Genomic DNA, 22,353 nt, shown 5'->3' with positions numbered 1-22,353 from the left:
TTTACAGTCTTGTAGCCAATGAGATAAGATTTCCAGGGATATGCAGTTGACCTGGGTGGGACAAAGCAAGGCCTAGAACCTTTTAATGCGTAATGCGAGATATTGCTACCTGGCTCAGAGACAAGACCCACCGAGCATGCTTCATTACATTGTAAACAGATTTCATCGCTTTAATTTCATCGCTTTAGCATAAAAGATGTCTTCTCAAGTGGGGAAAAAAGGTAAAAGCTAAGAATATCAAACAAGAAGCTAAAAAAAGGCAGCTATGACGAAGTACACCAACACAGAAGATTTTAATAAAATACTGGAGTAGCTTGTGGCACCTTTCGTCCAAACAGTATCGTTTTCCCCCAACACCAAGGTAAACGACATGACAAAGACAGCAGAGAGGGGGACCATAGTTTGATCAGAACTAACAAGCTGCTTTTTGTGAAATGGAAGGACACTAGGGAAGTAACCATGCTCACCACAAAGCATAAGGCATTCAATAACGACCATGTCTCAAGGAGGGTGAAGGTTTCTGTGAAAAACTGCAATGCCAGCATGGGGGGTGTCATGACTCTCCTGTGAAGATCTGAAGGATCAGGTTACAGTGGGTCCTCTCTACAGCGCCCTCTCTCTCCTGCAAAGGGGGAGAGGGGTAAAGTTGGCTATTTTTGGATGGTCGTAAATACAGTTGAAGTCGGAAGTTTACATGCACCTTAGCCAAATACATTTAAACTATTTTTTCACAATTCCTGACATTTAATCAGAGTAAAAGTGTCCTGTCTTTGGTCAGTAAGGATCACCACTTGAATTTAAGAATGTGAAATGTCAGAATAATAAAAGAGTGAATGGGTCAGAAGTTTACATAAACTCAATTATTATCTGGTAGCATTTTCTTTCAATTGTTTAACTTGGGTCAAACGTTTTGGATAGTCTTCCACAAGCTTCCCACAACAAGTTGGGTTTATTTCGGCCCATTCCTCCTGACAGAGCTGGTGTAACCGAGTCAGGTTTGTAGGCCTCCTTGCTCGCACACACTTTTTCAGTTCTGCCCACAAATTTTCTAGAGGTTTGAGGTCAGGGTTTTGTGATGGTCATTCCAATACCTTGACTTTGTTGTCCTTAAGACATTTTGCCACAACTTAGGAAATATGCTTGGTGTCATTGTCCATTTGGAAGACCCATTTGCAACAAAGCTTTACTTATTGACTGATGTCTTGAGATGTTGCGTCAATATATCCACATCATTTTCCTTTCCTCATGCAGCCATCTATTTTGTGAAGTGCACCAGTCCCTTCTGCAACAAAGCAACCCCACAACATGATGCTGCCACCCCCGTGCTTCACGGTTGGGATGGTGTTCTTCGGCTTGCAAGCTTCCCCCTTTTTCCTCCAAACATAACGATGGTCATTATGGCCGGAGGACATTTCTCCAAAAAATACAATCTTTGTCCCCATGTGCAGTTGCAAACCGTATTCTGGCTTTTCTATGGCGGGTTTGGAGCAGTGGCTTCTTCCTTGCTGAGCGGCCTTTCAGGTTATGTCGATGTAGGACTTGTTTTACTGTGGATATAGATACTTTTGTACCTGTTTCCTCCAGAATATTCACAAGGTCCTTTGCTGTTGTTCTGGGATTTATTTACACGTTTCGCACAAAAGTACGTTCATCTCTAGGAGACAGAACTAATCACCTTCCTGAGCATAAAGACGGCTGCGTGGTCCCATGGTGTTTATACTTGCGTACTATTGTTTGTACAGATGAACGTGGTACCTTCAGACGTTTGGAAATTGCTCCCAACAATGAACCAGACTTGTGAAGGTCTTGGCTGATTTCATTTGAATTCCCCATGATGTCAAGCAAAGAGGCACTGATTTTGAAGGTAGGCCTTGAAATACTGTACATCCACATGTACACCTCCAATAGGCTAATTGACATCATTTGAGTCAATCGGAAGCTTCTAAAGCCATGACATAATTTTTAATGTTTAAATGCACAGTCAACTTAGTGTATGTATACTTCTGACGCACTGGAATTGTGATACAGTGAATTATAAGTGAAATAATCTGTCTGTAAACAATTTTTGGAAAAATTACTTGTGTGATGCACAAAGTAGATGTCCTAACCCACTTGCCAAAACTATAGTTTGTTTACAAGAAATTTGTGGAGTGTTTGAAAAATGATTTTTAATGAGTTTTAAATCCCTTTGTTACAACAAAGAGAGATTTTGTAGTACTGTGACATCCAAGGTTGGATAATTAAACAATAATTATGTAATCCAAACAGTTGGATGGGTCTGTGGGCACTTAATGAACAATTATGTCAGATCAGTTGTTGTTTTGGGATCTCATTAAGGACGGTATTACAACATAACTGTAACTCAAAATGTGTATATTTCCTAGTTGTCAGGTTTACAGCCAAATGTTGCCGAATTTATAAGATTAACTTCTTGAGTGTAGGGGGCAGGATTTTCGTTTTTGGCTAAAAAAACATACCCATTTGAAACTGCCTATTTCTCAGGTCCAGAAACTAGAATATGCATATAATTGTCAGAATAGGATAGAAAACTCTAAAGTTGCCAAAACTGTCAAAATGTTGTCTGTGAGTATAACAGAACTGATATTGCAGGTGAAAATCAGAGGAAAATCAAACCAGGAAGTGCTGTTTTTCCTGAAAGCTCTCTGTTTGTGTTTTGTTTCCTGGCAGAGAGGGACTGCTTCAAATACTATCACGACATGCACAAGCTACGGTGAAAGGGAAATCTAATCATCTACACCTGGGATGTAAAAAGAACACGAATGCAATTAGTAAATAGTTCAGCTTATTTCTATTTTTGCACCGTTTTTTGTGAAGTACACGTGTGTAACCAAGTTTGTATTGTAAGATATTTTAATATTTGTTGGTATAGCTGTTGCTTTTATATTGCTTTTGTAAACAGTTCATTTGTATGTGGAACCAATACATTGGATATGCCTAGGCTCAAAATTCAGGCACATTGGAGAGGTTGAAATAACCTTGGATATCCCCGTTATGTCCCCTGACACCACCACAATGTTTGAGAGGTTGGTGTTGTAGAAATTTATTTTTATCGTGAACAATAACTTTTAGGCACATCCAGTGTGCACAGAGAGGCTGCTGCCTACGTACACAGACTTTAAACCATTGGCCACTTTAATAAATAGAACACTAGCCACTTTAATAATGTTTACATATCTTACATTACTTATCTCATATACTGTATTCTATACTGTCGACTGTATTTTAGTCGATGCCGCTCTGACACTGCTCATCCATATAGTTATATGTTCTTAATTCCATTCCTTTACTTGGATTTGTGTGTATTAGGTATTTGTTGAGAAATTGTTAGATATTACTTCTTAGATATTGCCGCACTGTTGGAACTAGAAGCACAAGCATTTTGCTACACCCGCAATAACATCTGCTAAACACGTGTATGTGACCAATAAAATTTGATTTGTGAAATTACCACATTCAGACACTTTGGGGAGGTTGAAAGGACACTTGAATGTACCCAGGAAACCCCATAACACCACCACAATGTTTGGGTGAAGTTGATATGGCAGAAATTGTGTTTTTATACTGAACAAATAGCATTTAGGGATTATAAATATGTAATGGCACTAGAATTATCTAATTTACAGACATGTGCCACTTTGGAGAGGTTTAAGGACATGTCCCGTGACCACACCTGACACCACTTACTAAAACATATGCCCATTTCTAGTTAGGTCTAAAAATCCAATTTTTCTGATATTGTTCCCATGTTGTGGAAACCATCTGATGTGTTTCCAGCTCTGGGCATCAATAATTCACTTATAGCTTGTCAATGAAAGATGACTTTCAAAATTAAAAATAAACTGTTATTTTGTGTGTGCTGGATTTTGTGTATTCTGAACTATGTAACTCCTATCTGTCTACTGATAATTTCCTCATATCAGGTGTGCTAGCTCTGGAATAATAAGAGCTGTGAGTAAACCACGCCCCAAAATATTCTAATGAGCCGCCACATTTGAATTATCGCTAAAAGAGGAAAGAAAACTATGAAGGGCTTAAATTGTTATTTGGGTCAGTATGGTTACACATAGATCCATCACCCATTCAAAAGAATCCTTGAGGAACCCACATTTTTAAGTGAGTAGACATTGTGTCACTTGTCCCTGTGGGGTAACCCTTTTGGGGACCACGTAGAACCCTTCGATTTTTTAGAACCCTCTCACAAGGAAACCTCATGGGTTCTACGTTTTGTCACTCTAGTGGCACTCTTTTGGGTTCTACGTAGAACCCTGTCATGAAGATTCCTCTGGTTACAGAGTTCTATCAAATTTCCCAGCATGCTATATTGCAGTTAGATTTTTAGAATCGTTTGCATTTTTTACTAACATTTTTTTATCTATTAATTTATCTTCTGCTGCTCAAAGGTAAATAACATACATTTTTCTAAATTAATCAAATCTGTTAGTTGGATTTATTACACCCATTACTGAAATGGTTGTTCCAGTTTAGATAGGTTTGTTATTCTCATTTATTTGTCTTCTGGTTTTAGTAGTCATTCTGAGTGTACATTGGGGGATGTGTCTGGATTATGTCTGGATTCCAATAGGATTTAAACATTACTTTGCAAACCAGCATAATGAGACTTGATACTGGTCTTGCTTTATGTTATGCTGGTCACCAGGGGTGACAGGCAGCCTAGCAGTTAGTGTGTTGGACTAGTAACCAAAAGGGTGCAAAATCAAATCCCTGAGCTGACAAGGTAAAAAAAAAAATCTGTTGTTCTGCCCCTGAACAAGGCAGTTAACCCACTGTTCCTAGGCCGTCATTGAAAATAAGAAATTGTTCTTAACTGACTTGCCTAGTTAAATAAAAGTAAAATATATATTTTTTATAAAAACCAGTGTCCAAAAAACAGTGAAGGCTGGTCTGCCAGCATAACCAGCTAGACCATGCTGTTCGGCCAGCCGAATCAGCTAGATCATGTCGGTCAGACCAGCTAGACCATGCTTGACCAGCACTGACCAGCCTAGACCAGCTTGAAATGTATGCTGGCCTATGCTACTTTTTTTCAGCAGAGATGGCAGACACCAGAATACGTGGCTCTTCTAAGCTTATGGAGAGAGCCAGAACCTTCATTCGACTTGATTCCGCCATAGCAGACATCAGTATACTTGGCTCTTCTTATCTCGTGGAAAGAGCCACAACCTCCAACCTAACCTTGACTTTAAGTGCTATCAGAGATGCCACTGGCAGACACCATCGGAAATGTTGATGTGACTTCAGTTCTCCCTGGTAGGTTTATGAATCAAAATCTTTGGGATATAAAATAGGTCATCATTGATCCATTGTAAAAGCAGTGGTGTACAAGTAACCTTGTGGTACAAGAAAAGAGGTTCTTAGTGACCTTCTGACAACCATTACCAATACTAGTGCCTGGGTCACGTGCATAAAAACAGGCTCCTTTGCGATGTGGAGAATAATAGAGAGCTGATTAAAACATGATAACCCTTCCTTAAGTGGCAGTCTTTTTCTTTGTACTGCCTTTGACCTTCAAAAAGAAGACCTGCCTGAGGCAAAGCCTTTTAACGGAATACAGCAAGTGTTTGACAGTGAATACACAAGGAACGTGTAATATGAATGAGGGCAAATGTTGTTTGCAACCTCTGTTTAGTGTAGTAACCTTTGTGTCTATCCTCAAGTCAAAATAACTGGAACAAGGAGGCGCTCCAAAAATGGTTTTCAAGTGCGTATGTAGGATATAGGAGTATACAACAAGGTACAAAAGAAGAAGCTCCACCTAACTTGAAGAGTTTTGCTTATTTTATTCAAGTGCTGTCATTGGTTGCGTTGTGCCGACCCGCATTGGAGCTTGGAAGATGAACTATCGGGCATTTGTTTACCTTGTTTCAATTGCACATCCGACAGCAAAGAAATCACAAAGCCTCCAAAAAATAATAAAAACAAAAAACAAATAATAATCTCTGTTTGGTTCCTCCTGTCCTGCATCTCTATCCAGTGGTTCTTCCTGTAAAAGTTGCCATACTGCAGCACACCTGCGGGCTGCCACAGAATTCTATGGCACGTTATTTAATTGTCAGCCATTGTTACAATTAATACTAGTTAGTGCTAGTTTGATCACCAGAGGTAATCTTTGTGAACCATTTGATATCTTTTGATGTTGACTGTACTAGAGCATTTTAAACCTTTTTTTGCAAGAACAAAGTGTACAGGATTGATTTTAAGAAGTTTAGCTGAATTAATTTGATTAATATTATAGTCTTTGTATTCAAAGAGTCAGGTCTATAACCTGACTCCGCCAATCTCCCCGTATGCCCCCCAAGTTTTTGGGGAGGGGCTGCCTCTCGTGCCTGCTTCGATGACTTGCCTCCTCATACCGTCGCCGCTCCTCCTTTGTTGCCTTTAATTCCTCCTTTGGACGACGATATTCCCCAGCCTGCCTCCTGGGTCCTTTACCGTTCAGGATTTCCTCCCAAGTCCATGAGTCCCTTTCTCCACGCTGCTTGGTCCTTTTGTGTTGGGTAGTTCTGTCACGCCCGTCGAAAGGAATGGACCAAGGTGCAGGGTGGTAGACGTACATTTTAGTAAATGTATTATGTCGCCAACAAAACAAGAAATAACAAACGAACGTAAAGCTACGTAGTGCTCGCAGACCATTACACATAGACAACTACCCACAATCCCAGGTGGGGAAAAGGCCTGCCTAAGTATGATCCCCAATCAGAGACAACGATAGACAGCTGCCTCTGATTGGGAACCACACTCGGCCAGAAACAAAGAAATAAAGAACATAAAATGCCCACCCAAATCACACCCTGACCAAACAAATAGAGACATAAAAAGGCTCTCTAAGGCCAGGGCGTGACAATGAGTAGGTGTGTCCAAAAGTTTGACTTTGAATGTTATTTTGGCATTAGTATGTGTCTGATATTGTTTGCAAACAATGTCAAATAAAAATTAAAGCTGCATACAAACTTGGGTCTTTTTTTTACTTTCTTGAGTAAGGCAGCTCCAAAATGCAGGTGTTTCTGCCTAGCTCAGTGCTTTCTGTGGTGGTGGGGCATGTTCTCTAGTTGCGCCATGATTGGCTTAGTGTTTTGTCACTCATGGGGACATTACATCACCGTCAAATCTAAGGGTAGAGCTCGAAAATTCAAGTCCCTTGGGTGCTGCGATAGAGTTGCATTATAAGTTCCCATCCAAGAATGCTCAAGGTTGTTGCCCATAGATAAAATGATTTCAAATCATGTTATATCTACAGCAGCTTTGATTGAACTGATCATGTCAACATCATACTTTCAAAATCTTAGCTAGCAAGATAGCAGTCATCATCATAAATCGAGTTGACAATCTACGGGCAAATCCTTTTTAATCCTTGTCATATGAAGAGAAATAATGAAGAGAAATTATAGATAAAATGTATCGGTGTTCATCGGCCATTGGGCATAAACATTACACAACAAGTTGGAAATCGTAAATTCAACAATGAGTGGTTTGGAAGGAATCGGTGGCTAACTGCAAGCATTGCAAAGCAATTACTACTGTGCTATTCAGTGGAGTGGGTGTGTGGTCCCAAGTCTGGGTTTAAGGGTCTCTTTTCCAAGCTTAAAATGATAAACATTCAAAGTCGGCCATGGTGTCAATCCAGCATGATTTCTGCCGCGCTCCAAACAACTGGAAACTCAGAACTGTGAAATCTGATTTAAGTGAGTTCAAGACAACTGGGAACTCAAAAAAAAAAACTAGTTACAACTGGGAAAATATGTTTTGAATGGTCATCCAACTCAGAATTGCAAGTCAGGAACTCGGGCCGCTTTCTAGAACTCCGACCTGAAGATCACTGACGTCACCATGATTCAACCTTGTTTTTTTTACCAGTTGTCAGTTGTCTTGAAAGCACCATAAATCTAGAGAGTGCCAGACTTTGATGACAAAGTTTGATGACAAAATTTGCCCACTAAGAACCATTTCCTGTTCAAGTGAGCACAGCACAACAAGGTGAGTCCAAAAATGTATTTTATGCTGCTGCATAAATTATGTAATATACCAGGGAGATATGCATACTGTAGCTAAGAAAGTAATACTAAGTGTGTGTTGTGCAGTAAGCTCTTAGTGGCCCATGTGCCTCATCCTAATAATTTGATCACGTTTCCGTTCCAATGTGGAAAAAAGTATTCAAAGTTGGGAAATTCGTCATTTTCTTTAAATATTTTGATTTGTTTAACACTTTTTTGGATACTTCATGATTCCATATGGGTTATTTCATCGTTTTGATGTCTTCACTATTATACAACAATGTAGAAAATAGCAAAAAATAAAGAAAAATCCTGGAATGAGGTATGTCCAAACTTTTGACTGGTACTGTAATAGCAGTGATGGTTGCTAGACTAGCAGTTTGAATGTAGCTAGCCAATACTTTTAGCTCTGACATTAAACATATTTCAACAATGTAGCTAGGCACGTTAGCTTACCTTGCCTATCGTTGTATCGCTTTGTAGACACTTCGTCTGGTCCTCATGCAGTTGCAGGGGTGAATGCAATGTTATTCCATGTGGGACGTCCACATAGAAACGAAAGTCCACATATGCGTCAAGCATGAAAGATACGGTAGCTAGAAGTGAAGTCTATCTGCGACAACTCCTTTCAAATAATGCAGCAATTCCATTCAAAACACAATACATTTTTTCAACCTGGCCCTTTGCATGCATCAGAGATAATGGATCGTTTGGTTAAAAATCTAATTTGCATGGTCTATTGTATTTACAGTTGGCATCCAATCTGTTATTAAGGTAAATGAAAGTTCACATGAACCAGAAGGCATTTCTGCCCAAAGAAAATGCATTTTGATAAAAAAAAGGTTATGTTCAATTGGCTCTCCTGTGAAGTAGTGACCCGCGACATATGCCTAGTTTCCTAAAACGAGTCACATGTGCAAGAAATGTGGATGGAAGATGAAGATGGTGTTTTACCAGTGCACAGACAACTTAATCTGGTAAATCAGCTAGCATTAGCTGTATGAATCAACTGGAAGCAAGTGGTATTTTTATTTTATTTTTTAGAAACAATGCTTGATTCAAATAGTAATGAGAACTGTAGGCTACATGTAGCTTATGTAATAATGTAGTAGCGTCTGTTTCTGTACTGCATAGCGTATAGTTCTCATTCCTATTTTGTTACAGTGTCTAGTATACCAGGGCCAGGTCAGGTGACAAACACTGGGTGTAACGTTATTAGGTTTGTCTTTGGTGACATCAATTGCTCTTGCTGTGGCGGAGTGCTCCAGGTAATGCAGTAGCCGAACTCCATGCAGACGATTAAGGAAGCGCATGAGGACTGTTTACATTTTCTACTGGTCCTACTCCAGCCTTCACGTGGATGCAATATTTACACAGGTATACCTGGCTACCATACCACTTTTAATTTGATTCCTTCAGAAAGCATTCATATCCCTTGACTTATTCCACATTTTATTGTGCAACAGCCTGAATTCAAAACGGATTAAATATATTTTGTTTCTCACCTATCTACACACAACACCCCATAATGACAAAGTGAAAACATGTTTTTTGACTTTTTTGAAAATGTATTGCAAATGAAATACAGAAATATCTCATTTACATAAGTATTCACAGTCATTAAATGTTAGAATCGCATTGGGCAGTGATTACAGCTGTGAGTCTTTCTAGGATAGTCTGTAAGAGCTTTGCACATCTGGATTGTACAATATTTGCACATCGTTATTTTAAAAATTCTTCAAGCCCTGTGAAGTTGATTGTTGATCATTGCCAAACAGCCATTTTTAAGTCTTGCCATTGATTTTCAAGACGATTTAAGGCAAAATTGTAACTAGGCCACTCAGGAACGTTCAATGTCGTCTTGGTAAGCAGCTCCAGTGTATATTTGGCCTTGTGTTTTTGGTTATTGTCCTGCTGAAATGTGAATTTATCACCCTGCATCTGTTGGAAAGCAGACTGAACTAGGTTTTCCTCTACGATTTTGTTTGTGCTTAGCTCTATTCTGTTTATTTTTATCCTAGAAAACTCCCTAGTCCTTGCCGATGCTCCATGCTTGAAAATATAAAGAGTGGTACTCAGTGATGTGTTATGTTAATTTATTTATTTGCCACATTTTTTTAAAGTTTTACTTTAGTACCTTACTGCAAACAGGATGCATGTTTTGGAATATTGTTATTCTGCACAGGCTTCCTTCTTTTCACTCTGTCATTTAGGTTAATATTGTGGAGTAACTACATTGTTTTTGATCCATCGGTTTTCTCCTGTCACCACCATTAAACTCTAACTGTTTTAAAGTCACCATTGGCCTCATGGTGAAATCCCTGAGCGGTTTCCTTCCTCTTTCTGGCATCTGAGTTAGAAAGGACGCCTGTATCTTTGTTGTAAGTGTGCGTATTGATACATCATCCAAAGTGTAATGAATAACTTCCTCATGCTCAAAGGGATATTCAATATCTGCTTTTTATTTTTACCAATCTACCAATAGGGGATTCACTTTTAATTCCAATTCAAGGGTACCTTCCCAAGTCTGAGCATGGCCCCACCTGATTTAACCGTTAGATGATCTGATTAATAATTTTCATAACACTACATTTAATTTGTCTAGATTCTCACAAGGTTTGGGCATGCGGCAAGATGTGATTTCTAAGAACAGCACCACGCTCTCCAGTATGGCAAAGAAACTTCAGAGTATCTGTCTCAAAGGCAAGAAAAAGTATTGTAAGAGAAAAAGACAGAGAATAGGTGGAGGTAATGTACTTCATTCCAACAAAAAGTGCTTGACAAAAAAACAACTTTAGTGTTAACACACTTTTTTGGGGCCTAATAGTAAAGACATGTAATTTACTGGTAAAACATGTATTACATTTGAATATGGCATGAACACAACCAGTTATCTTTTAATCTGATTGTCAAACAAATCACTTTAAAAAGTAAGCTGCACAAAATAATATCAGCATACAAACAGTACACTGTGCACGTGCCATTTGATGAATGGAAAGACTCATCTGTTACACACACCATAAATCTAATGACATTCAGTGATGGTCATTAGGTTTGTACAGTGACATGTATTCATGGTTGCCAAGGGTAGCCATGCTTCCCCAAAAATAAAATAAAGAAAATATATAAAATAATGTTTTATAATTTTCCTTCAATTTGCAAGTGGCTGAATCTATCTTATGTCGTACTCATTTAATCCAGACAGCATCAGATATATGGACTACACTTACTGAGACAGAGGGGTGCTGTTTCCCTCGGCTCAGATGCTTTCTCTTGTGTCTTGCTGTCGGCGTGCATCTCGGTCAAATGATCAATATTTAGAGAGCCCCAAAGTTTGACGTTTGTTTCCTCCCCTGTAATATGCACTCTAATGAATGGTCAGTCATTACATCCTTAGCTCTGTCTAGGAATTTGAGAGTGCTTACAGCTCCATCCGTCAACTGTTTACCAAAACTGTGGCAGGGTGTCCAATTTGTTTAAACTACAGATTGCCTCTTCAATGGGTAGGTTGAATCTTTGTTCACAAATTATACTTTGAAGTTATTTTATTCCAGTACGCCAGAGGACGCTTTCACAATACATGTAGGAGAAAGGAAGGTGTGTTTGGAATGTTGGTGATCCGGGGCAACTCCAGATGTCCCAATTTACCGCTGTGAAGAAAGGGAAAAAGTAGATCTTGGTTCCTATCATCAAGACGTATGTGAAAAATGTGTCTTCCTTCATGTCTCTTCCTCCATGTCAGAGAGTAACCAGGGTAAGTATGGAGAACTAATCCCAAAAGAAAACGAGACTCCTCGACAAACACAGACAATTCATGCTTTTCACCACCTGGTATGGTAAGAATGGAAACCGACCTGCTAACGTCGATAAATTGTCAATTGGGCATACTTGAACTAGACAGTAAAGATATAAAGGAGTTGAAGGCGAGCCTCGAGATGAGTGACGAGAAAGCCACGACATTGGAGAAAGAAACTAAAAAGCCAAAAGGTACTGTCAATATTTTTTAAATGGACGTTAGTGAACCTAAAAAAGAGAACAAGTTTCTAAGAGAAGCCTTACTTGATATACAGACTTGGTCGATGCGAGAAAATCTGGTGCTTACCGGAATTAAAGAGGATGAAGGTGAAGAACCAGAGAGATTGGTGAAAGAATTCCTGGTTAAAGCGCTACAGATCCCAGGCGATACGGTCGTCAAAATCAAACTAGAACGTGTACACCGTTTCGGACAGAGAGGACAGTGGTATGAGTGCCGAATCGTTGCCAAATTTGCATTCTTTAAAAATAAAATAATGGTTAACGGCGAGTAATGGAACACTGAACTCTAAAATACAACAATTGATAAAGAAATACACTATACTATTCAAGTTAAAATAATTCGTATTCAATATTATATTTATAGTTTATTGTATTTATCAATAGATAAAAGAAAGCATTAGAAGAAAGGACAATTCATGAAATAATACATCTTCAAAAGTACTCAAAACCCACAAATTAAGCAGGAATCAACATGGTAGAGATAAAAACAGCAAATAGAGGACATAGAAGGCACGGTATGTGGGTATGTGCGGGTGTATATGTGGGGGGAGTGTGGGTGTGTTGGAAGATGGGGTACCTGTGCACTTGGAAAAGTGTGATGACAAGTGAGAGTCTGAGTCTTCCTGGCAGGGTTTGTCCAACAAAGCCAAAACCCCCAGATGGGAGAGCATAATATGCAAGGAGTTTCTAAAGGCTCCTTATGAGAACTTCGACGACCTCGTACATAGCCAGTGGGATTTCCGGTGAAGTACCGCACCCAGGTAGTGGCTGTGCTGGCAACACTGGCTGCAGTAACCTTGGTGGCACAATAATAATCAAATGGTCTGATTGCACAGAGATGCTGGGGAAGGAAAAAGGGGGAGGCTTGCAAGCTGAAGAACACCATCACGGTTGAGATGGGAATTACGGGGGTGGCAGCATCATGTTTTGGTGGTACTTTGCTGCAGGAGGGACTGGTGCACTTCACAAAATAGATGGCATCATGAGGAAGGAAAATTATGTGGATATATTGACACAACATCTCAAGACATCAGTCAGGAAGTTAAAGCTTGGTCGCAAATGGGTCTTCCAAATGGACAATGACCCCAAGCATACTTCCAAAGTTGTGGCAAAATGACTTAAGGACAACAAAGTCAAGTTATTGGAGTGGCCATCAGAAAGCCCTGGCCCCGTTCAATCCTATTGAACATTTGTGGGCAGAACTGAAAAGTGTGTGCAATGAAGAAGGCCTACAAACCAGACTCAGTTGCACCAGCTCTGTCAGGAGGAATGGGCCAAAATTTAACCCAACTTATTGTGGGAAGCTTGTGGAAGGCTACCCAAAATGTTTGACCCAAGATAAACAATTTAAAGGCAATGCTACCAAATACTAATTGAGTGTATGTAGAACTTTTGACTCACTTGGAATGTGATGAAAAAAATAAAAGCTGAACTAAATCATTCTCTCCACTATTATCCTGACATTTCACATTCTTAAAATAAAGTGGTAATCCTAACTGACCTAAGACGGGGAATTTTTACAAGGATTAAATGTCAGGAATTGTGAAAAACTGAGTTTAAAAGTATTTGGCTACGGTGTATGTAAACGTCCAACTTTTCCAACTATATATATATATATATATGTATACTGTATATACAATACAACCAAGGCGAAGGAATTTCAAATGCTTTTGGCTGTTAATCTGCTTCTGATCTGTAGGTGGCACTATGTTCTCTTTTCAAAGGATGGGTACCAATCGCTCAAAGACCCTAGGAGCCAAGTGAACAGGGGTGGTCTGCCAGTCACTGGGATGACAACCCAACTTGGGATGGGGTGAGATTTTAGCGGGTGGAATATTGGAGAACAATTGATGGTTTGGCACACATGTATTTGGGGAGTTTCTCCCATTCTTCTCTGCAGATCCTCTCGTGCTCTGTCAGGTTGGATCGAGAGCATTTTTCAGGTGTCTCCAATGACTTTACTTTCATTAATCTGATGACTGTTATTTATTTAATCCACTGACTATGTATAATTGTTACCCAATTAAATTAATAATGTAACAATTAACTCATTAGTGGTTTGGGGCACCACAGAAGAGGTTGTTTAATTAAACACTATAAGGTATATATATATTTAATCAATAAACAGTCATCCTATTATTAATCATTACCTCTTATATCATCATTCTGAACAGCCGTAACCTCATGCATCTGCAAAAACCCCAGCCATACTCATGATTGAGAACTACACCAGTTGGTTTAATTATTTATTCACTAGTTAAGTAAAATGAGAAAACAAGACAACATACACACTTAATACATGAGAAGAAAGTCCCTAGCAGACTGACAAGAGGACAGCTTATTACACAGAGATGGAGAGGGGGGAAAAGAGAGCGATAGGAAAAAGGGACTCTTATCATGGATACATTGTATAACCATTCTCCCATTAATCATACACTTTGCACATGAAACGCCGCCCATTTGGAATAAGAAATCATGAATGTATTTACTTGTGAGTGCCTTTATCCACTGTTTATCTCTGTCAGAACCAGGCCTTCTTAGGAAGGAAGTGGGTTGGCCTTTCAGTGGCAGGCTTGCAAGGGTCAGGACCCGTCTCTTCTACTGTTGTTAACGCTTGACAGCCAGCCGTGTTGAGTCCCATTGGTGATGATAGTTGGAGAATACGGTGATTTGATACTTGTGATAGGATGGGACAGTTTGAAGCGTAGTATGATGGTCCCTCTTAGATTAGCTTTCCTTGATATCTGGCTTAGGACATCTAATCAGCTGTCTCATTGATTGTCTGAGAGGTGAGCTTCTCGCCTCTTCCGCCTCGTGTTGATATTCAGGATTCAGACCATTATGAGCTGCAGCTCGTCTTCTCTCCCTGGTCTAGAGGAAGGTGAGTTTATTTCTTCACCTCGTGTTGAGGTTCAAAGTTCCAACCATTTCAAAGATGTAGCTCTCGTAGCTCTCGCCTCACGTTTCCTGGTCTAATGTTAATTTCGTTACCAAGGCTTATTATGAACTCTGGCCAAAAAGGGATGGCTCCGTCCATCTGACATGCTTCCCGACCTCACTCGTGGCGTGCCTACTTATTTCTGCACAGTTTATATGAGATATTCTTTTATACCTCCTAAAATCACATTCCTATCTTAACAAAAATACTTGCATAATTGTTCATATTATATGCACAACATATTGGATGGATACTTGACAGATAAATGGGATATACTTTCCAAGTTACAGTATTTCATCCATAGTTTTTAATGACATTACAAAATGAAAACCAATATTACATTTGTTTTCCAAAGTTCCCCACTGACCATTCGCCACGTTCTTCTGTTATAAATATTGTTCTGGTATTCACATTTTGGACGTCAGAGATTTGGGCAGGCAAAAGTCTCTGGAGACAAAAGACATTCCTTTAGCCAGCACTGGATGGTAAAAAGAGTTCTCTTTTGCTTAAAAAATAACCGAATGTGAGCTGACAAACAGTTCCCTCCCACACCCCCTGTGTGGGTGGGAGAGTGTCTTGTTGTCAACCATTTCCAAGCTAATCTGAGCTATTTGATCCTCACAGGACAGTCATGACCCCAGAGATGTTCGACTGGGTTCAAGTCCTGGCTCTGGCTAGGCCACTCAAAGGCATACAGAGACGTGTCCCGAAGCCACTCCTGCATTATCTTGGCTGTGTGCTTAGGGTTGTTGTCCTGTTAAAGGTGAACCTTCGGCCCAGTCTGAGCTCCTGAGCGCTGTGGGATCAGGTTTTCATCAGGGACCTCTCTGTACTTTGCGTCGTTCATCTTTTCCTCGATCCTGACTAGTCTCCCAGTACCTGCCACTGAAAAACATCCCTACAGCATGATGCTGCCACTACCATGCTTCATCGAAGGGATGGTGCCAGGTATCCTCCAGACTTGACGCTTGGCATTCAGTCTAAATAGATAAATCTTGGTTTCATCAGACCAGCGAATCGTGTTTATCATGGTCTGAGAGTCCTTTAGGTGCCTTTTGGCAAAATCCAATCTGCCTTTTACTGAGGAGTCGCTTCTTCCTGGCCAATCTACCAAAATGCCTGATTGGTGGAGTGCTGCAGAGATAGTTGTCCTTCTGGAAGGTTCTACCAACTCCACAGAGGAACTCTGGAGCTCCGACAGAGTGACCATCGGGTTCTTCGTCACCTCCCCGACCAAGGCCCTTCTCCCCCAATGGCTCAGTTTGGCCGGGAGGCCAGCTCTAGGAAGAGTGGTTCCAAACTTCTTCCATTTAAGAATGATGGAGGCCACTGTGTTCTTGGGGACCTTCAATGACACAGATTTTTTTTTTGCTAAACTTCCCCAGATCTGTGCCTCGATTCAATCTTGTCTCATAGCTGGTCGGACAATTCCTTTGACCTCATGGCTTGGTTTTTGCTCTGACATGCACTCTCAACTGTGGGACCTTTTATAGACAGGTGCGTTTCTTTCCAAATCATGTCCAATCCATTTAATTTACCACAGGTGGACTCCAATCAAGTTGTAGAAACATCTAAAGGATGATCAATGGAAAAAGGATGCACTTGTTGTGGCTGCTTTGCGTTATATATTGTTGTCTCTACCTTCTTGCCCTTTGTGCTCTTGTCTGTGCCCAATTAATGTTTGTACCATGTTTTGTGCTGCTACCATGTTGTGTTGCTACCATGTTGTGTGGTTGTCATGTTGTGTTGCTACCATACTGTGTTGTCATGTGTTGATGCCTAGCTATGTTGTTGTCTTAGGTCTCTCTTTATGTAGTGTTGCGTTCTCTCTCTTGTCGTGATGTGTGTTTTGTCTTATATTTATATTTTATTTTTGTATTTTTAATCCCAGTCCCCGCAGGAGGCTTTTGTCTTTTGGTGGGCCGTCATTGTAAATAAGAATGTGTTCTTAACTGACTTGCCTAGTTAAATAAGAGTTAATAAAAATTAAATAAAAACCCGAGCTCAATTTTGAGTCACATGGCAAAGGGTCTGAATACTTACATTATTGTGTGTGGATTGATAAGGGGGAAAAAAGATTTCATCAATGTTAGAATAAGGTGTATTGTAACAAAATGTGGAAAAAAGTCAAGGGGTTGGAATACTTTCCATCTACAGATATACAATACACTATTTGTAGACTATCAGCAGCATTTCCACAGCATGTCTTTAGCCTTTCAGTAGCACCACCACAGTATACAGACACTTTCTTGTTGAAAGTCAGCAGACATGCAGTTGACATGTTACTGATTGTCTGTAGCATCTACAGATGGACCATCCAAATAAAGTGTTACCAAAAATATGCGCAGCATTAAAACAGCCAAATAGGTCATATCTTTGAAAGGGAGGCGGGGGGGTTGCTGGATGACATTTGAAATGAGGCGAGAATCTGAGAAAGGGAATAAAAAAGAAGATTGGGCTCAGATAGGATTCTGGCTTTCGTTTGTTGAGCTATTGGCCTTTGGAGGCAGGCTGCAGTGGAACTGGCAGCGTTGTCGGCAGCAACAGCGTTGCCTGTGGTAACATGGCATTGCCGTGGAGACGGGTCTGAGTGAAGGGAGATAACAGAGTCCTCTGACAGGTCAATTTGAAGTGAAGACCTGAGATGTGTCACACAGCGAGGGAATAACAAGACAGATAGACAGTGTAACACACGGAGGAGAGGAGCAAGGGAGTGAGAGATGTACGTCAATGGAGGGAGAGAAAATAAGGAGAGAGAGAGTGAGGGAATGCTAGAGACAGAAGGAAAGAGGAGATGGAGTGATTTAAGAGGAAGGGGGAGAGATGAAGGGCGAGGCTGAAAGGAGGGAAATGGAGAGTGGGAGTGAGAGTGAGAGATGGAGGAAAGTGGGAATGAGGGAGGACGAGATGGAGTGTCTGTGTATGAAAGATGGGAGGGGGAGTGAGGTGGAGTGAGACAAAGTGAGACAAGGGATGAGCAAGTGAGGGATGGATTCACACAGAGAAAAGGGGAGATTCAAGTAGAGAGAGGTGTGGCGTGGGGTGGTCTAGTGGTTAAAGAAATAGTTTGGGATTTTGGCAACGAAGCCCTTTATCTACTTCCCCAGAGTCAGATGAACTCAGCTGCTTTTGTCTTCTACTCACTTCAGGCCTTCACTTCACACCTTATACACCGGCTTGTCTCTTCATTATAGACACACACCAAAAAATAAAAGAGGAGTGTAGAAAAGTGGTAGCAAGGAAAATGTGTTACTTACTGGTGCCGATGGTGAGGAGAAAGGTGACAGAGCTATCAGGGATTTCACACACGTTGCGAACGGACACCTGGCACGTGTAGTTGGCAAAGTCCTTCAGCCTCAGGTTCTTCAGCTTCAGCACCTCGGTCTCCCCCTGTGTGAAATAAAACATTGACTGGTTACACAGATATAACAGTAGTATTCTTCACAAACACACATGCATATGTGCACAAACACAGTACAGTTACACAATCTCTTACACACACCATAAATACCGTTATACACATGTTGGTACATTCATTAATGCACTGTCATTTGAACACAGTGTATACACTCTCACACATATCCATTACAACTTCTGGAGAGAGTTTGCTGCACTGAAAGTAAAGGGGCTGAATAATTTTGCACGCCCAATTTTTCCGTTTTTGATTTGTTAAAAAGGTTTGAAATATCCAATAAATGTCGTTCCACTTCATGATTGTGTCCCACTTGTTGTTGATTCTTCACAAAAAAATACAGTTTTATATCTTTATGTTTGAAGCCTGAAATGTGGCAAAAGGTCGCAAAGTTCAAGGGGGCCGAATACTTTCGCAAGGCACTGTATATCTGTGTGGGTCAGTGTGGAGAGTCAGTGCATGTGGTCAGTCCAATTCACTCTTATAGATAGAAGGTATCAGACCTCATGCTCCGTTGCTATCAGATCTCATGTTCCGATACCGTCTGCCCGAGGGTAAGGAAGAGAAACAGCTCGTGGTTGGTGTGTGTGGGGTCCTTGATGATGCTGCGGTCCTTCTTCAGGCACTGTTTCGAGTAGATCTTCTGGATGAGTGGGAGCACAGTCCCAGAGATGTTCTCGGCCTTCTTCACCACCCTCTGGAGATCCTTGCGGTTGTGGACCGAGCAATTCAAGTACCAGGCCATGATTTAACCGGTCAGGACAGAATTTTTTTTTTCTTTAGCCGCCTTAGGAAGTAGAGACGCTATTGCGCCCTCTTGACAAGAGTGGTGTGTTGTTGATCCATTTCAAGTCCTCAGGGATGTGGATGCCGACTCTCTACTGCAGTACCATTGATGTGGATCAAGACATGGTTACTTCTCTGCTTCCTGGAGTCAACAATCAACTCCTTCGTTTTGCTGACATTAAGGGAGATGCCAGTTCACTTACCTCTTCCCTATAGGCTGACTCGTCATTATTGGTTATTAGGCCTATAAACCTGGTGTCATCAGCAAACTTGATGATGGGGTTGGTGTCGTGCAAAGCCACGCAGTCGTTGTTTTTCTATTTTTTTTATTTAATTCAACTTTATTTAAATAAGTACTGTAAGGGGCCAACGTTTTAAGGGGTGGTGGGGTGTGTTAGGGATAGTGGAAAATATACTGTATATAGGTGTTTTGTGAACAAGTGTGCAATGCACTTTCCAAACTATGAAAGGCAGCAATAAGCAAGAAAGTTTTCCAAAGCTACGCTTTTGTACCTATACTATCTTGTCCCCTAAGGTACATTATTGGCAATTTTAAGGTGCAACATCAGAGAAGGCGTGTTTCCAAAGAGGCTTGGTTTATATAGCTAGAACTACTCTACTGGTGCCAAAATTTGACTGGAGGGTGTCAGCAAATACGATTAAAAGTGTACACTATTCATCTATTGCAAAGATACATATGTTTCCCTTTTCATCCATGTCTGGTGTTTGTTAGTTCTTGGCTAGCTAGGTCTTCAGCCAGCATGGAACAGAAGGGGGAGAAGGAATGATTAAAACTCAGACGCAGTTGTCAAAGTAAACACATCTGTCAGTGCTGATGTGAACCACATCACAAAAGACACGCCAAACGGGAGATGTATAAAAAATATACAGTATATACATTTAATTATTTTATTTTATTTAACCTTTATTTAACCAGGTAGGCTAGTTGAGAAAAAGTTCTCATTTACAACTCTGACATGACCAAGAAAAAGCAAAGCAGTTCGACACATACAACAACACAGAGTTACACATGGAATAAACAAACATACAGTCAATAATACAGTAGATTTAAAAAATAAGTATATACACAGTGTGTGCAAATGAGGTAGGATAAGGGAGGTAAGGCAGTAAAATAGGCAATAGTGGCGAAGGAAATTATGATATAAGAATTAAACACTGGAGTGATAGAAGTGCAAGTAGAGATACTGGGGTGAAAAGGAGCAAAATAAATAAATACAGTATTGGGATGTGGGAGTTGGATGGGCTATTTACAGATGGGCTATGTACAGGTGCAATGATCTGTGAGCTGCTCTGACAGCTGGTGCTTGAAGTTCGTGAGGGAGATATGAGACACTGGCTTCAGTAATTTTTTGCAGTTCGTTCCAGTCATTGGCAGCAGAGAACTGGAAGGAAAGACGGCCAAAGGAAGAGTTCGCTTTGGGGGTGACCAGTGAAATATACCTGCTGGATCACGTGCTAAGGGTGGGTGCTGCTATGGTGACCAGTGAAATGAGATAAGGCGGGGTTTTACCAAGCAAAGACTTGTAGATGACCTGGAGCCAGTGGGTTTGGCGACGAGTATGAAGCGAGGGCCAGCCAACGAGAGCATACAGGTCGCAGTAGTGGGTAGTATATGGGGCTTTGGTGACAAAACAGATGCACTGTGATAGACTGCATCCAATTTGTTGAGTGTTGGAGGCTATTTTGTAAATGACATCGCCGAAGTTGAGGATCGATAGGATAGTCAGTTTTACGAGGGTATGTTTGGCAGTATGAGTGAAGGATGCTTTGTTGCAATATAGGAATGATTCTAGATTTAATATTGGATTAGATATGCTTAATGTGGGTCTGGAAGGAGACACCTAGGTATTTGTAGTTGTCTTACATATTCTAGGTCAGAACCGCCCAGAGTAGTGATGCTGGACGGGCGGGCAGTTGCAGGCAGCAATCGGTTGAAGAGCATGCATTTAGTTTTACTTGCATTTAAGAGCAGTTGGAGGCCACAGAAGGAGAGTTGTATGGCATTGAAGGTGTATGGCATCTGGAGGTTAGTTAATAACACAGTGTCCAACGAAGGGCCAGAGGTATACAGAATGATGTCGTCTGCGTAGAGGTGGATCAAAGAATCACCAGCAGCAAGAGCGACATCATTGATGGATACAGAGAAGAGAGTCGGCCCGAGAATTGAACCCTGTGGCACCCCCATAGAGACTGCCAGAGGTCTGGACAACAGGCCCTCCGATTTGACACACTGAACCCTATCAGAGAAGTAGTTGGTGAACCAGGCGAGGCAGTGATTAGAGAACCCAAGGCTGTTGAGTCTGCCGATAAGAATGTGGTGATTGACAGAGTCGAAAGCCTTGGCTAGGTCAATGAATATGGCTGTACAGTATTGTCTCTTATCGATGGCAGTTATGATATCCCTACCCCGGTCAACAGCCCTGCACCCCCCACAGCAACTCGCCCACGACTCCCCCATTTCTCCTTCACCCAAATCCAGATAGCTGATGTTTTAAAAGAGCTGCAAAATCTGGACCTCTACAAATCAGCTGGGCTAAACAATCTGGACCCTCTCTTTCAAAAATGATCTGCCGAAATTGTTGCAACCCCTATTACTAGCCTGTTCAACCTCTCTTTCATATCGTCTGAGATCCCCAAAGATTGGAAAGCTGCCGCGGTCATCCCCCTCTTCAAAGGGGGAGACACTATAGACCCAAACTGCTACAGACCTATATCTATTCTACCCTGCCTTTGTAAGGTCTTTGAAATCCAAGTTAACAAACAGATTAACGACCATTTCGAATCCCACCGTAACTTCTCCGCTATGCAATCTGGTTTCGGAGCTGGTCATGGGTGCACCTCAGCCACCCTCAAGGTCCTAAACGATATCATAACCGCCATCGATAAGAGACATTACTGTGCAGCTGTATTCAGACTCAACAGCCTTGGTTTGCACTTACTGTATAGTCACAGAAAAAACCTGAGTTGTGTTGAGGAGGCACAAAACACACAATGTAAGACGCATATAAACCATTTTCATTGTTTATGTTGCAAAACTGTTTACATTGTGACCTACTGAGCATGATCCAGGCAAACATGACCTCTTCTACCCTCTCTAACCTTCTCCCCTCCCGCTCCCCTTCTATTGGCAG

General features: G+C 40.9%; 1 protein-coding gene across 1 annotated transcript in view; it reads right to left on the bottom strand.

Annotated features, from left to right (window-relative positions):
* LOC110505249 (MAM domain-containing glycosylphosphatidylinositol anchor protein 1-like) overlaps positions 1 to 22,353 on the bottom strand; it is a 297,185-nt gene that overhangs the window by 114,191 nt on the left and 160,641 nt on the right. Inside the window, exon 5 of the mRNA XM_036962249.1 lies at positions 18,261 to 18,393. Coding sequence (XP_036818144.1) covers positions 18,261 to 18,393 — 133 coding nt within the window. The remainder of the gene's footprint in view (positions 1 to 18,260; positions 18,394 to 22,353) is intronic.

The sequence above is a fragment of the Oncorhynchus mykiss genome, chromosome 25, assembly GCF_013265735.2.
Source record: "Oncorhynchus mykiss isolate Arlee chromosome 25, USDA_OmykA_1.1, whole genome shotgun sequence".
Lineage (NCBI taxonomy): Eukaryota > Metazoa > Chordata > Actinopteri > Salmoniformes > Salmonidae > Oncorhynchus > Oncorhynchus mykiss.
Note: the sequence above shows the minus strand (reverse complement) of the source record. Positions and strands in the feature narration are given on the sequence as shown.